The sequence below is a fragment of the Sphaeramia orbicularis genome, chromosome 13, assembly GCF_902148855.1.
Source record: "Sphaeramia orbicularis chromosome 13, fSphaOr1.1, whole genome shotgun sequence".
NCBI classification, from domain to species: domain Eukaryota; kingdom Metazoa; phylum Chordata; class Actinopteri; order Kurtiformes; family Apogonidae; genus Sphaeramia; species Sphaeramia orbicularis.
In genome coordinates this window covers 27375605-27392157 of record NC_043969.1, presented here as the reverse complement: position 1 = coordinate 27392157, position 16553 = coordinate 27375605, and the positions used below count along the sequence as shown (strand labels likewise).

The window sequence follows — 16553 nt, the reverse complement described above, 5'->3', positions numbered from 1 at the left end:
AGGGAGGGATAGATACATAGGTAGATCGGCTGATAGATAAAGTGTCAATGATGGAGAGTAAGGAGAAGAGTACATGTATGGATATTTTTAGAGGAACATTCAAATGGTGCATTTGTGAGTGTGTATGCAAGTATGCAAGCAGTCCACATATCCTGCCTTTGAATCCACACTGTCACAAAAACATGAGTTGGATAAATGCATTCAACCCTGTATGCACAGTGTCATACATTTATGAGTGTGTATATGCGTACGAGTCTGTGTGTGTGGGTGTGGGTGTGTGTTTGTAAGCCCGAGTGTGTATTTGCTGTCGGCTTGTTTTCTGCCCTCGTTGATGAACAGATGAGGTTGTCCTGGCAACGTGATGAGACGCAGATATGCAAATGAGGCTGGAGGGTGAGCTTGCACGCACGCACACTGCGGTATGAGGAGGGCTCATTTTACACACACGTCTTGCTGAGACTGCAGCACTAGACCACACACACACACACACACAGACGTACACACTTCCACAAACACACCAATGTAGAACATCATGAGCATTTCCATTTGTTTTTCTCTGAACCTCATATAAAATGTACAACAATGTCTTCTGCATATAAAAGAGGTTATCTCCCCCATTTTTTTTACTAGCCATATTTGGATGCTCTTCTTCCCACTTCCCTCTTTGACTTTCCCAATAACTCTTCGCACCCCTCTTGTTTCTCACCGGTTGGCCTGACCCGGGGCTCGAGCAGTAGATGGTGTACTTGCGGATGATTCCATTTGGCTTGTGAGGGGGTAACCAGGACACTACAACACTACTGGCAGATGAGGGCACAGCTTTGATACCAGCTGGGGGTCCAGGGTCTGAATCATAAAAGAGGGGAAAAGAGAGAAATAGAGGGTAGAGAAACATGTTAGATTCCCATGTATGGAGAGATTTTGGGCTCAGATTTATTGTACATGCTCTGCTGGTTGGTAAACATTTTGCTTCTGGCCAAAATATCTAATCCAACCCAATTCCCCTGTACAGCAGACTCAATTACAGTACTTTTAAAGAATAGTGTCAAACTAAAAAGGTCCAAAAATATATGATGGGAGAGTAGCATGATTTAACACTTTGTGGCTATAATTTTTGTCATCAGGCATCCCAGGTGAGATTAAGTAATCAATTGAAGTTCTTCAGTTATTTAGTTATTTAAGCGAACAGACTTGGGCTTGTTTCGATCTTTGTTACAGAAGTAGTTAAGCCCATGAGTTCATAGTGGAATATCCAAAATATCCTATGGATAAGAGGGCTGCATTTTCATCATTAATCGATTTAGGTAAAAATAAACAAGTTTCCTATGGCACTAGTATATTTTTGTGTTATGCTGTTTACCTGTCTAGGGTTGCATATGCACAGGAACTGTTTTCCTAAGTGCCATTTTGCAATAGAGTTACTTATCACTTGTATGGTATGACCTTTATGATATTTACATAAAAATCCTTTTTTCTAAATAGCTGAAGTAAATTAATGACATCAGACTAGGATTAACTTAATATAGCCCATGAAAACTGAAATACAGAGGAATAAGGAAAAGCTTATATGGTACATACTAGCATGTTAACATTGTATACTGGAGTTAATATGAAGGATGTGTGGGTTATTTGAAGGTCTATATTCTTATGGGGAAGTTTACAACTATGACATCATCCGGAGTTTAACATTTGAGTTTACTTCTTACTTTAGTATTGTTAAGAGTGTTTGTGCCCCTGAAAAAGCATAAAAAGAACAAATAAATCTTCATTGATGGCCTGGTCACTGTTTTTTCCCTTGTTTTTCTACAAGACAGCGGCAGGGAAAGTCAGGTGGAGAACTGGTTACTTGCACAATTTCACTACAAACACTTTTCCATATGTTGCAGACAGGGGGCAAAGGGAAGGGTGAGATAGAGAACATTGAACATATGTGAAGAGGTTGCCCCTAGACACAGTGTCAACCTGCATTAGGGAAAAAGAAACACTCAGCTAAGCACACACTCACACTAACACAATACATGTGAAGATCACAGAGGCCAGCTCAGGAAATGGAGATATAGCAAGGTGGAGAGAATAAAGGCTTTTTCTGAAATGACACTTAGAATATCTGCTCCCCCCTCTCCTTCACTCCCGCTTCCTCTTATTTTCTCCATCTCCAGACGCTTGCCTCCTCCTCTGCCTGGCCCCAGGGAGGGAGAAGAGAGGCGGATACGGATGTAATCCACAGCCCGCCAGTGTAAGCACAAAATTAATTCTCTCTAAGCCACAAAGAATTAATCCCTCTTCTTGTGCTGGGTGCTGAGCTAGACTTGCACACAAACAATAGTGTATGTACACACACATGCACACACTGACGCACACCAACGCACAGACATGTGCACATACAAGCACACACTTAACCTTAACGCCTTGTACATTTACATGCACAGACCCACACCATTAGGCTTCTTAACCACACACACACACACACACACACACACACACACACACACACACCACACACTCTCTCTTTTTGGCTTCTTAATTCTCATTAGCACTGGTAATGGCACATCAGAGCACAAAGAGGTTTTAATCAGCAACCTCAGCCGTACAAAGACCCCCTCAACCCCCTGGCCCCGTGCCTCCCACAGTGCAGCCTAAACATGAACAAAATTGTTTAAAAGAACCCAAAAGATGTGGTCATATCAAATGTCATATGCACTACATTTAGACCATGCAGAAAGATGAACACTGATGTGAACTCACAGTCTTCGCGGGTTTGTATATAAGAACATTGCTCCGGACTCCATCCCCAGCCTGAGTGTAGGCCAGCACCTGGATGCTGTAGTTGGTGAACTTTTCCAGGCCTCTGAGCTCCACTTGTTCCTTGGTGGTGGTAATGTTTTGCATTTCACCCCACTCTGAGAGACAAAAGGACAGAAAGTGGTTCATACCAAGCACCAAGCTGCTCACAATTTTAACTGGTATAGAGATGACAGAATAACTTAACACACCTCCATCTGGGAAGACAGCCCAGAACACGACACGGTATCCCTTCAGTACACCATGCAGTGTCATTCTGGGAGGCTCGGCCCATGTGATTACTGCCTCATCTGATGTTACTGAAATGGCTCGCACGTTTTGAGGAGGCTGACTGGGCACTGGAGACAGAGAAGGAAAGGGTCATGTAAGCTATATACACCACTTGTGTCTGGTTATCTTACTATATGCATTTCATACATTAACTCAATATAGGAAGTGTTTTTCCATCTAAAAATCAAACGCTAATTTGATAGTGAGTATATAACTGAAACACAGATCCATTTTTCACTACAGTCCAACATTATCAAGTTATTTTAAAAATGCCCCCCCCCTATTTAGCCTTATTTATTGATGACCAAAATAAATGCAAGTATGTGCTTAGAAAGATTTATGGTCAAACTTTAATTTACTCCCTGTGTCTTTCTTTCAATTGCCTAATGATCAATTCATGAATATTTAACTTCCTTGCTGCGTCACATGCTGCAGCCAGTATGCCAGTAGCTGGTTCACACAGATGTCATGTTGAAAATGTAACTAAATGACCATCTTATCATGTACTTATATAAGACCATTTTGCTCAAACATAAGTGCCACTCCCAGACTTCTGTTTCTGTTGACATGTGCTCATATACATACTTGTGTTTAAGGATGAACACCCTACAATATTGTATTCACTCAAACTTTATTTATACGGGGAACCCACTGAGAGTAGTTACTCTCTTTTTCATGGGAACCTTGGAAAAACAGGACAATAAAAACAAAAGGTCAATGAAAAACGATAAAAAGAGCACAGTTCTGTAGGTAGGTTTGCACAAAACTGTCGAGCCAGTGAGATGCACAAGGTTAATAACGTTTAACGTTTAAATGTCATTTCTTTACAAGTCAATCAGCTGGGGTTTTGTGTTTTAAAAAACAGGACTTTCTTGACCAGTTGATTAAATACATAAATAAATAAACCTTCTTTGGAACCCTGAATGCGATTTCCATATCAAACATGAAGTGACTAAACAGGCTTTTGACAAAAGGCCCACAACGTGTGTCCAGCCTGATGTATATAGGACTATCTCAAAACTACACGTCTCTTAGCCTCCTTACAAGCCTCCCTCTGTCCCCACCCAGCACAGGTGTCTCTTCTGTTGGCTACTGCTGACCATTAGTCTTTCAAGCTTTGAATAACACACACTGTTGAGGGTGAACAGAAGTCAACTTGTGAGAGATGGAGAGGCAGGAAGAGAGGAAGAGGGTTGATTGAAAGAGCGAGCAATGAAAGAGAGAGATTGGGCCAAGTCCACCAGGGAATTTCTCTGCAGCTGGTGAAGACAGAGGAGGTGGGGTGGAGGACGGAGGAAGGGAGTGATGGAGAAAGGAGGATTAAAAACGCAACAGGGTTTTGCATGAATAAACCTTTGGGCTCTTAGTCGAAGTAATTAAATAAAACATAGCCTAGTTCCTCAATTTTCAGTCACACCTCAAAGGCAAGGGCTGTAATGTTTGAAGGAGTACATGCGCATTATAGTGTAGGGCTTTACAGGAGAAAAGGTGAGCTTTCGAGTGACTACAAACTGTAAACAACAGGAATTATGAAAGGAGGAATGAACACATGAAGGAAATGGGTTAAATGTAAGGGGTGCAAAAGAAGTACAAAATAAAACAGTGTTAATGTTGATCCATACAAGTCTTAGATAAATAAGCGCATGAGTCTGGAGAAAAAGGAGCATAATGAAAGCTAGTTTTGGACTGGGACGAGAGGAAGGAGGAGATGGGGTGAGGGGCAGAGGAAGAAGGGAGGCAGGGAGGAAGAGAGTTAAAAGCAAGGGGAGCAAGGGAAGGGCAGAAAAAGATGAAAAGAGGGAGCAGAGAGACAATGCACTCAGCTGTGGATAATTACAGCAGGAAGCTAGCAGAGGGAGAAAGAGAGACAGACACAGAGACAAGCTAATTATAATTATTTTTAGTATGCTTGTTGTTATCACTATTATCATAATGGCCATCAATATCACTGTCGCCACGGTGACAGCCACAGGGAAGAACTGGAGGGCTCTGTCTGCTCTGGACCAATGGGGCTCAGCCAACTGTTCACTGGGTGGACAAGTATGTACTGTATGTGACATGTGTGTGTATGCATGTGTTGTGTGCATTTGTTTGTATGAGGACAAAAGTCAGGCAATGTGGATGGTATGTTGTACAGATTGGGAAAATTCTTGAAAAATCGCCGGTTCGCATGAAAGGTACATAATTGTAATTGGGCTACAGTTGAATACCAAAGAGTGAAAAATGAAAAAGGCACAAAACCCACTACATTTTTAAGAGAAAACATAAAAATGGAGAAATATAAGCCATGTATTAGGTATTTCTGTGACATTTTTCCTCAGTTGAAGTCATCACTTTTTGTACAGCCTCAGAAAAAGTGTTTTCCTTCACTGCTTTCGTAGTTCATTCATTTATTTATCTATCCATATACTCACTTACATTTATCCTATCTGCCCCCTAGCCATCAGAATACATAGCAGTATCTGTCTAAGTCTCACTGCACAAGGATGACTTGATGCTCTCTGCAGTGCTGCTCAACTGTGTGTGGTGTCAATGACAATATGTGTGTCCTTGCTATTTGTAAAAAGCATTTGGATTCCAACAGTCAACACTCATTCTTAGTGAGAGAAAAAAAATACATGTAATTTTAGGTTACAAAGCGTGGCATGCTTTCACTCAGACAGCAACAATGGTATCAGAAAAAAATGCAGTGACTGTGAATCAAAGCCAAGTCAGACAATGGTGGGGGGTGGGGGGGTAGATCAGGATCGAGGGTTATTTTTCCACTTATACTGTTTATAACTGACCGTTCTCTTAGCCACTTTTTTGTACTAAAGCTTGTCACTAAACTAGAACCTGTTCACATTTGCCTAAATCAATTTTCATGCTTTTATGCTGCTGATTTTCTCCTCACCGTCTTCCAGGGTTGTAGCATTGATCTCTGAGCTTGATGGACCGGTGCCGGCTCTGTTGAAGGCCTGGACAACTACGCCATACTGGGCAAATTTCTTCAGGTTGTCCAAAGTGCAAACTTCATTATCTCCAGTGGCTTTCATCTCCACAATGCTGTACTGACCATTACTGCCAGGGCCATTCTCTCTGTAACCAATCTGGTAACCCCGGATCACACCGTTCTGCAGCTCCTTCCTGGGAGCCTGTGAGATAACATGAGAGAACACTAAAATCTGAAACATCTGTACATACCAGCAGGATGGTAAAAGGTAAAAGGTAATTGTGCAAGGAAAGATCATCTTAAATTACAAATTGATCTTGAGGAAACAGCTGGACAAAAGTCTGGGTGTTTTGACTTTACCTTCCAGGTGACTCTGATACTCTGAGAGGTAACTGGCTGAAGAATCACTTCCATGGGAGGACCATCTGGCTCTGAAAACAGAAGATAACTGACCTCTGTCAAACTAACCTCACATGGGTTTACGCATCATTACATATCATGACTTAAAACTTTCCAGACATAAGCATTTAGAAGTTTTTTCTTTTCACTATAGTACACTTCATCGGTGAAAATGTTTTTCAAGGACGGTGGTTAAGAAGTGACTCAACTCAAACATGTCTCACATTTGTATTCGTATAAACCTTTTATCAAGCTACTTACGTGCTTCCTCTGTGCTGATGGTAAGCTCTTTACTGGCCTCGCTCTTGCCTATTGCGTTGTAGGAGTACATGCGTATGCTGTAGACAGAGGCGGGGTGAAGGTCTACTATATTGGCCTGGTTGTTTGTTGGAGAGATGTTACGAGTGGCATGTTTTAACTCCCAGGAATCTGATAGAAGAAAAAGAGATGAAAATGAAGAAAAAGAACAGTGTTAGTTCAACAGATGATACTGTTTCATGTAAGATACACAATTTACTGTCTTCTTTGTTCCTTAAAGTGAACTTTGCATTATTGAGTTTTATTGTCTTACTTTTCAGATGATATCTCTTCAAACAATTAAACCTATTTCTGGGAATAAAATGTACACTTGTATATTTATAAAAAAATGTAATATAATTCAAATTTGACATTAGTCACTTTCAATCAATTCTAAAAAGCTTTAAAATAAAGGAAATAAGTGGCTACGAGCTCCGCTGTAAGATTCATGTTACCATCTGTGTTTTCATTAAAATTAAAATCATGCTCTTTTAATGTACCTGTCTTGTTTTTATACTCGATATCATAGGAGGTAATGACACTGTTTCCATCGAATCTCTGTGTCCACCGAAGATTCATGCTACGATCCTTCACTTCTCGCACCTCTAGCTCAGGAGGGTCTGGGGGTTCTGAGGACAAAGAAAACAGGGACATAAGAAGGAAAGGGAGGCTGAGTGGAGCTAAACGACAAATGTAAAAATCAATAGGAAGACAATTATAAATGGAAAGAAATACTGGACTAGTTACCTTGCACTGTAAGCTGAATTAGACCTCGTCCTTCTCCATAAGAGTTGATGGCGTGACAGGAGAAAAAGACTGAATCCTCACGCTCTGCTGGCTTTAACTGAAAAGAAAAGGATAGAGAAATAAGTATGAGGCAGAAAAAGACAAGTTTTTGCAGTGACATTTTGCTGAGGTCCAGTGAGAATGTCTTCTGTGTCTGTTTGGTAATTTGGTGACTCATTGTGTTCTGAATTGCAAGGAGAAGTGCAATGGGTGGTGTCATTTAAAATTAACTGGTGCAAAATTTACTGTTTTGTGCTATTTCCACCTGATGAAAGTGTCAAAAGTACACTACAGCTGTTTGTTGCCTTTTTGTCAGTTTACCTTCTTGGGGGTGAACTCTCTTATTATGTGATGTGTAAAAGTGAACACTCTTAGTATGAATTATGCTTTGCTTTTAATTTCACAAATGCTATGTGGATGCATAAGCAGACACATTGTTTTGTTTTGATTATGGCACTATCAAACCACCAAGAAATTAATTTTATCTAAAAATGTCATTCATGAATGTGTACATGGGGTCAAATCCACAAAGAATGGATGCACCAGACAATAGCGCCGTAAATTAGGACACATTTCCACTTGTAATCTGCATTACTTAAAAGACTATTTCACAAAAGATTTGGCACTGCTGATATGCTTCTGAAAACACCCATGAAGTTTTTGCACCTGAGTGCCTTGTTGCCCCTGTTTTGCACCAGAGCTCCTAGTAACTCAGGCTTTTGTCCACATTTTATCACAGATGCATCCATAATGAAAACTGGAGAAAAAAAAAACAAAAACTCAAATTGCATTTTTAGTAGAGATATGCACACACAGAGCGCTTACACTCACAAACCAACCAATCATGTATGTAGCTTATTTTGCGCCTGTGTTACTTCTCATCTATAACACAATTTACTCAAATATTCATCAAATGAGGCTATAACTATTAGGTCTGCAGTTGTGAAAAGCCTAAAATGTGTTCCATTAATGTCTGAAAAATGTTCATGTGCTATGGAATGTATCTGGGATTTTGCAGACACTAGTACAGCTCGATGGAGCATGACACATCAGCCTCTCAAAAGTACGTTTTCAAAACAACATGAGCAAACCTCAGAACCACTAAATATTTGTACACAACTAATTAGAATTTCTCACTTTCTTTAAAAACTATTTTCAACTACTAACTATCAAACTATTTTTTTTTTTTTTTTTACAATGGAACCCATGCAATATCTATATATACAGTAGGATTATATCTGCTGATTAAAACTATGTTGTGCCTCACTTGAGTAGTACTTCCAGGGTTCTTACGCATTTGAAATGTCAAAATTCCATACTTTTTCCAGACCCTAATTTCCAGATATCTTGGTAAAAAAATTCCAACCAGCCAACCAGTCTTTATATTTGACATTTATGAACCAATCGTCAGAGAATTTACATCTACCCATTATGAGTTCTGCCAACGATCATACAAGGCATGTTGAATAGGTCACTCACAAACAATGTGCGGACATCACCTGTCTGTCAAAGCAGCAGTGAAACTTGACGACACCTGAGCGGGCCTTAAAATGGGTTGGAGGAGGATAAGAGCAGAAGGCTGGGCATTCAGCTTTCTAGGACGTGTAGCCTACTGTATGAGCTCTCACACAAACATTTTAGCTGCACTAGCAATCACCTTAAAAAAACAGATCAATCCATTTCTTTTTTTAGACATTCAGAATTTTATCTTTTAGAAAATAGAACAGTGGTAACAGTCTTGGAAACATGAATATTCTTCCATACATTTATTTCCATGTTCCATTCTTTTCCAGACCTGGAAATGTATAAAATCCAGTTCCATACTTTTCCATACTTCCCATACTTGCGTAGGAACCCTGTACTTCTCAAACATGTGTCAGATCTGGTAACCATCACATGTGAAGTCCATTCAGTAGTCATATTCTGTTAGATGTAAATGATTATTATCTATGGCCAGAAAGCTACAGGAGATCCAGCCTTTAGTGTAGAACAGATTTACTGTAACAAGTCATGACACTGGAAACAACCTACAATTTTAATAAACACAAGAAGGAACTTTGTAGTCTAAAACCTTCTGCATCTGAAGAGAATTCAGTTTAATTCAGCTCAGTTAGCAGGACAAAAATAACGTTCTAGACCACTAAACAAACGGCCCGCTGTCACAGTGACAAAACATCTGAACGTTTTGACTGCTGATGTTTACATAATGCCAAAATATAGTTTCATTTTGTGGACATTAATTTTTTATATGAGGAGATAACTCACAAAGGCATGAGTTAAATATTTTGTGTGAGATATAACCATTTCTACATGAGTTATGGCATTGTGCTGTGCCATATAGGCTGTTTTGATAAATGTACTTAGAGGTTTGAGAAAAACTGTAACACTTTGTGTTGTGCACAGTGCACTATGATGCAATGAGCCAATGTACAAATTCTCTGTACATTGGCTCAGGGAAACAGAGCCAAAAAAGACAGCAGGGAGAAGAGGAAAAAAAGAAGAAAATCGAAAGCTATCTATTTGTCATCTTAGTGAGAGTCATAAAGACAACGCTGTCTGATTTCATTAACGGAATGCTCTACTATATATAAGTGTTTCTTACCTTGAGTGTAGACAACACCTCGTCTGTCTTCTCATTGGGACTAGTGGTAATAGAGTATCGGGGTTGCGGTCAGGGTCAATGACCGTGTCGCCTCTTTCCCAGCGGATGATGATGGGCCATTCTCCCCTGGCCGTGCAGTTCAGCTCCTTCACATGACCCTTCTTTGCCATTGTAGTGTTGGGGTGACTGGTGATCATTGCAGGGACTAGAAGGAGAAGGGAAATGAAGTGTGAGATGATGAGAGGGTGAGGACAAATGGAGAGAGATATGGTGACAGTAAACAGATTGATGAGAGAGATATTAGATAGTAGAGGCAAATAAAAGAGGGAGAAGGGGCAGGAGAGAAAGAAATAAGTGGATAATAAGGAGGGTTTAAGTGGGAAGGGAGGAAGAATTTAAAGAAAAGAAGGAAAGGAAGAAGGGAAGGACAGCTGGTAGTTAAAAAGGTGGAGTTCAGAGTAGCCAAGTTCCATTGCGGTAGAGTAATGAAGAGCTATGGTCAATGAGGTAAAGTCAATAAACCTCCTCTCTCATTCTCCAATAGTTAACACTGGGGTCTAGGTGAATGAAGAGGCAAAAACGATAGACTCTACCTTTCGTGTACACTCTATAGACAAAATCACTTGCACACTCAATCTTCTCTGGACACACAAACGCACACATAGACACACACATACACACATAATATTGATCTGAGGAGGGTTCTGCTGTTTTGTTTTCATCACTTATTCATCTCACCCTCCCTCTTTTCCTCCCTCTCCACTGAGCGAAACAGACAGAATTGAGGGAGGCAGAGGAGAGGAACAGTTCAATCAATAACACTAACACCGGAAAGAGAGAGAGAGAGAGAGAGAGAGAGAGAGAGGGGAAGAGAACGAGAGAGACAGGAGCAACCCTGTGGCAGCAGAACATGTTAAATCTATAGGATGCATTTATTTGTACGGTTATATGTGTGCGCAAGCAAGCGTCAAAATAAGGCAGATGAAAAGCATTCACATCGCCTTTGTGCTTACAGCTGTTTTGTAAGGTCAGTGTACTGCAAGATAGAAGGTGTACAGGCTTTACATAATGCCCTACTTGATGCTGACAATTGGTGTGTGTATGTTTCTATTTCATTTTCACATTGCATTACACAGGGAGTTACTGACAGCAAGGGCAGGGTGAAGAGATTGATTACAGATAATGATTAAGCTCAAAGTGTTTTTGATTGTCAGTACATAGATCCCAAGAGTCAAAAGATCAATCGCTCAGCTGCTTGGCTTCTTGCTGTCTATCAGATGCACACACTCTTGATTCTCTCCTTGTTCTATATTGTTTTGTTGTAAAGTCTACGGTCACCTTTGCTCCATCAATTTATCAGAACTGTGTGTGTGTGCTGTGTTTGTGAATGCTCATGCTCACAGTGAACAGAGAGAGTGTTACGATTTGGCCCATTGGTTCGACACAGTTAGTAAGTGAGACTGTGCATTAAAGCTAATAAAGCAGGGGCACTGGACCGTCCTGGATGGCCTTACTGCTATACTGTAATAACTCATACTCTGCTACATTAGCCTGTGTGAGTTTGTATACTTACTCTTGACAGTGAGGACCATGCTCTTGCTGATGTCTGAGCCCACACCATTGGAGGCCTGACAGAGGTAGAAGCCACGATCCTCTTCCAGGACATGTCTGATGAGCAGGGAGCCATTACTCATGATCTGGATACGCCCTGTCAGAGGCACAGGGTGGTACTGCTGTGGGTTGCCGATACCAGCTGGACAGACACAAAGAGAGAGAGTGAGCAGCAGGAACAGAGGATTTTTACTAACTGCAGTGTAACAGACGATCCATGTAATTTAATGACATTTTCAGGGAAATCATGGACCTGTGAATGTAACAGTGGACAGAGGAAATCATTCAAAGACACATAACAGTACATAGATAAAGAATGAAAGATGGGTCATGTACCTAGTGTACCTTTGGCATGCTTCCACATGACCTTAGGAGGAGGGTATCCATCTACTGAACAGTTTAGGATCCCTGCCTTCCCATAAATCCCATCCTGGTTGTTAGGTTGCACCACAAAACGAGGAGGCACTGGAGAAAAGAAGTTAGTCAAGTGTGTTAGTCAAACTAATACAGATTATTTCCAGTCCAGCAACCAAATTAAATACTTCTTTAATGAAAACTGAATAATATTTCAGTCAAAATGTCCAAACAGCACGACTAGATTCTAAACACTAGAACCTAACCTTTAATATTACTTAGTTTATGATCGAGTCCAATACATGTAGCCACAGACAGTTTAACATCTTAAGGTAAAATCAGTGATAACAACAAGCACTAGGAAGCCTTTGGAAATCATTGTACAATGTATTCTGTGGCTGGAAAGGGAAGCTTTTTTGAGGCCAAGAAAATTGCTTGGTATAGATACAATCAAGTTGCTCTCCAGACTACAAGTGCTCTCGAAGCTGTGCTCCAACTGGCCAGTATGCTTTATGAAAGATGCAGAGATTTATCAAGCAGGAGAATCTAACAACTGTATTGTAATAGCAGGAAGTAAAGCTGTCTGAGTGTTATTTATAGACACTAAAGGCAAAGTGTAAAGTCCCCTGATGCTGGAAAACAGATATTTTTCAGTGTTTGTTCAGTGTAATCTTTGACTTTCACAATGCAGGATGATGTCAGTACATATACCATTTTTTCACATTCATTTGCTGAAGAGAGAAAGTCCCTTTATGCTCACCAAACATCTGAATTGAGGAGGCAGCAGTATATGGGACATCACAAATACTTTGAGGCCCGCTGTTATCGAGTATACACTTTTTATTTGGTTTTGAGTAAAAATGCATCAATGCACCAAGAGTTACAGAAAATGTCTGAGGGGGCAGGAAACATACTGGCCCAGAGATAAATTTAAGAATATCTGCATATTTATTCAAACTATCCATAAAGGGACCAAGACAAGATATTAATTCAGCCATTTTTAATAGGGTCACTGAAGCTTTTTTGGGGGGAAATATTAAAATGAAAAGTATTTTTATATGTCTTATAACTTATATCACCTAACTCTCTCAAGTCTACTCACTTTGTGAAAGAAAAAGACACCTCCTTAACTCTTTGTAACGATCACTTTGATATTTTTTTCTCACCTACTTTTCTCTTACCTGTGACTGTGAGCTGCCTCTCTGTACTCACAGTAGCAGCATCGTTGCTGGCAATGCAGGTGTAGTTGCCATTGTGTTTGAGTGACACTTTGGATATCTGGAGGGAGCTCATGAACTCTTTTGTGTCGATGGTGATGCCTGAGGAGGGCACAATTTCCTGGCCATCCTTGCGCCAAGTGATGCGTATGGGCATGTCTCCAGATGACACCACACAGGCGATGTACATCAATTTACCAATGGAAGTTGGTGGAAAGTCAAATGGTTGGATCAATGGAGGAACTGAGAGAGATAAAAGGAGAGTGATAAAATGAATAGAGAGTAAATAGATGTGTAGTGAGGAAAAATACAGATGGGAAAAAGTGAAAAAAAGATAAAGGAGGATACACCAAGCAGATCAAGTCGAGGAAACATAATGATGAAAAGAGGAGGCGAGGAGAGAAAAGGCAAGGACAGGCAACAGGGTGAAATAAAGGGTATGAGAAGAAGACAGAGTAAAGCAAAGAGGGAATGGAAATAGAGAAAAAAAAGATGAATGAAAACAGTTAGAGGGTTGTTTAAATGAGCAGGGTGAGGAAGAGGTGAAGATAGAGATTTGAGGCAGATATGAATAAGTGAAGGATAGAGCAAAGAGATAAAGTCAGATGTGAAGACACAGGGAGAATATGGGCAGACAAGGATTTGAAGATTCAGGGGGCATCGAAAGGACATTGAGTGGGAGAGTGAGTGAAGTAAAGAGAGAAAAGGTGGGGTGAGAAAGACACACAGAGAAGAGGAGAGAGACAAAAAAGGCGTTAGATTTATATGAGAGGTCATTTTCACCTAACAGCCTGAATGGCAAACTAGTGGTGTTTGCCCGTAGGTGATCAAACCTGATTTCTTGAGTCTGTCATCTAAGCTTTCACCCCCAAAGTGTCCACTACCCACTCTGCAGCCGCCTCTGCCCCCTGCCAACCCCTCCACTCCATCCCGCCCTGCCCTGCTAAAGCCAGCCCATAATAGCTGCTCTAATTAGAGCCCCATCCGCAGGGGGAAGAGCAGTGTTGCCATGGAGACCGGTGGAGGTGATGGCGGTGGGTTGGAGTAGGGGAGGAGGGGATAGTGGTGGTGGGGTTACAGCTGAGACATCTGGGGGATTTAATCTGGGCCTCGTTAAAATTCATCTAATTAAATCAGAGACATGACGAGCACACATACAAGCTCATACCTACATACACACTAGCATGGAGATGCACACGCATGTATGCCCACAGAAACTCTAAGACCACCGAGCGCCACGAATTTCACACATCTGCTAATGTCAAGCTAAAACACACACAACATACAGCCAAACTCCAAGATGTCCTAAAACAAACATGTCACACTATTGCTACCAAGAGCAGAATAATGTAAAAGGTGACACGAAGTATGAACATATGCACTCACATGTACACACTCTGTCATTCACACTATGTGCTTGTGCATGGAATGCACACACTCACACACAAGCACCTACACACACACACACACACACATAAACACAAATCTTATACAATAGCACTCCTGCTCCATGTAATTGGTCAGTGGTTGAGAGAGCGCAGTAGGCCACTCCGCCCTTTAATCAGGGGTTATTAGAGGCAATGCATACAGCTTTTCCTTTCCTCTCCCTCTGATTCCATCACCACCCTCCTGCTCCACACATCTTATTCACTCTCTACACTTCTGACAATCAGAATCTTTGACATTCATAATTTTTCCAACTGCACTTTAAAACTTATGACTAAGCGGATCACATCTAGACACATGAGAACAATAAGAACTGTGTATTATTTGACATGTGGCCTGTTCACAGGGGACTAGTTCTGCCTTTGGACTTCTGATGATTTGTCATAATTGCAGAAAATGGTGGACATTCAGAGTTTCATGTTGCAATGCAGATATGTAGATATTCACTGAGAGAGCAAACCTAAATTCATCAGAGGTGCAACATCTCAAAAGATGGGAAGATGGACATACATGGCAGCTACAATGAGGAACACTTTTCTATTTTTTAACAGTTCTGAAAGTAGTGAACCTGCCCCTGAGAACCAGGGAATAATGTCAGAAAAATTCAGTAAAAAAACAGACTTTACTTATCCAGTGTGAGTACACTACATGAAACACAGATGAGATGCTTTAGAGTAGTCTGTATAAAAACATAGTTGCATGATTATATATATGTATATGTATATGTGTTCACTGCATTGTGGAGTCAGTTTTGTACAATTTGATAGAGAGGAAACAATCCACACAAACAAAACCTGTACAACTTCCATGTCCTTGTATGCCCAAGGGGGACCCACTCGGAGCTCTTGCATGTTTTAATAATTTGGCACCAGTGTATTGATAATGCATTACATGAGAAAGTAAAGCAATTAAATACTCCTGTACTGCTATTTTGTTCCACCCCTAGTATATATAAACCATTTACATCAGGCAATGCACAAGATTTTGTGTGCTCATGTGCTTTACAGTACACTACAGAGAAAGCTTTGTGGATGTCCACAGAGGGAAAGTGAATATACTATGCACTTTACAAATGTCGAAATGTTTTTTAACCTCATGACTGACCTTTGACAGTAACATAAACAGTCTGTGTGATGAACAGCTGTGGTTGTATGAGCACGCTGCAGACATATGCCCCCTCGTCCATCCCCTTCTGAACGTCACTCAACTTCAGAGTCCCATTTTCATACACCACCTGAGCAGACAGCAGCAGAGTTACACTCAGAGAGCTGTAAATCTAAAGGAGGAAGTTCACTGATTTTACATAATTACAAGCTGAATTATGAATGAATTATGAAGTATTATGGAAGTTCAATGCAAAATTCCACAACTATGTCTTTACATGAAATGATACTACTGTATTATTAAAACATAGTTGACACAGACGCGAAAAACCCTTTTTCTTCTAACAGTTTTTTTTTTTTTTTTTTTTTACATTTATTTATATCTGTCAGCAGCAGAAATCCTGAACTGATAAATCTCACCAAGGCAGACTACAGAGGGAACAGCATAGTTGTAAATACAATTATAGGAAGGGCTACAGAATTTAGAGTCACTGAGCATTACCACCATTTATCTGATGATGAAGTTCTTTTCATGGAACTTCCAGCTTGAGTTTTAGTATTTAATACCTCGAGTGCATACATGCTAGCTAATAAAAAATAATAATAATACAAAAAAGGTACACTATATGTACCAACAAAAATGAATATAAAGAAGTGTATGTATATAGGCTATGTACAACTTGCATTAGACTGATGTTTCTGACTATATTAATATCAGTTTCTTACTATTGCAA

General features: G+C 40.4%; 1 protein-coding gene across 1 annotated transcript in view; it reads right to left on the bottom strand.

Annotated features, from left to right (window-relative positions):
- Positions 1-16553, bottom strand: part of LOC115432219 (Down syndrome cell adhesion molecule-like protein 1 homolog) — an 85495-nt gene that overhangs the window by 17916 nt on the left and 51026 nt on the right. Inside the window, 15 exon segments of the mRNA XM_030153096.1 lie at positions 707-846; positions 2746-2769; positions 2772-2900; positions 2994-3140; positions 5966-6206; positions 6365-6435; positions 6665-6832; positions 7201-7329; positions 7448-7544; positions 10089-10153; positions 10156-10293; positions 11662-11841; positions 12036-12164; positions 13235-13513; positions 15821-15950. Coding sequence (XP_030008956.1) covers positions 707-846; positions 2746-2769; positions 2772-2900; positions 2994-3140; positions 5966-6206; positions 6365-6435; positions 6665-6832; positions 7201-7329; positions 7448-7544; positions 10089-10153; positions 10156-10293; positions 11662-11841; positions 12036-12164; positions 13235-13513; positions 15821-15950 — 2067 coding nt within the window.